At 63.9% G+C, this 599-nt stretch overlaps 1 protein-coding gene across 1 annotated transcript in view; it reads left to right on the forward strand.

The window, feature by feature from the left end:
- The first annotated feature begins 6 nt into the window (after window positions 1–6).
- The window catches only part of LOC144222692 (AT-rich interactive domain-containing protein 2-like), a 1799-nt gene continuing 1206 nt past the window's right edge, over window positions 7–599 (forward strand). Inside the window, exons 1-2 of the mRNA XM_077753244.1 lie at window positions 7–212; window positions 328–421. Coding sequence (XP_077609370.1) covers window positions 121–212; window positions 328–421 — 186 coding nt within the window. The 5' untranslated portion in view covers window positions 7–120. The remainder of the gene's footprint in view (window positions 213–327; window positions 422–599) is intronic.

Raw genomic sequence — 599 nt, forward strand, 5'->3', positions numbered from 1 at the left:
ACTGAGCCCCCCCGCCGCCGGCCGAGGAATGGGCTCCGGGCTCTGGTAGGAAGCGCAGGGAGCGGGGGGCGCTTTTAAAACACCGATCTGGGTTTTTTTAAAACCTCCTTTGAAAAAATAATGGCAAACTCGACGGGGAAGGCGCCTCCGGACGAGCGGAGAAAGGGACTCGCTTTCCTGGACGAGCTGCGGCAGTTCCACCACAGCAGAGGGTGAGAGCAGAACCGGGGGGGCAGCGCCGGGGCGAGCCGGGGCGAACGGGGCTCTCCCGCCCGGGCCGGGCGCGGGGTCCCGGCTGACAAGTGCGGGGCTTTCTCTCTCCCGCAGGTCGCCTTTTAAAAAAATCCCTGCGGTGGGTGGGAAGGAGCTGGATCTTCACGGTCTCTACACCAGAGTCACTACTTTAGGCGGATTCGCGAAGGTGAGTGGAAGTTTTAATTTGTATTTCCCTCTCGCTGGCCTCTTCCAAAAAGTCTCCTTTGACCCCGGAGTGGGCGCTCGGGGCTGGGGGGGTGGCCCGCGGGGGCAAAAGGCGTTCTTTTCGCTCGCAGCCGGTGGCACGGAGGCGGACGGCGGCGGGGCTGTCTCTGGCCTGGGGG

Source organism: Crocuta crocuta, unplaced genomic scaffold, assembly GCF_008692635.1.
Source record: "Crocuta crocuta isolate KB4526 unplaced genomic scaffold, BGI_CrCroc_1.0 scaffold30, whole genome shotgun sequence".
Classification (NCBI taxonomy): Eukaryota; Metazoa; Chordata; class Mammalia; order Carnivora; family Hyaenidae; genus Crocuta; species Crocuta crocuta.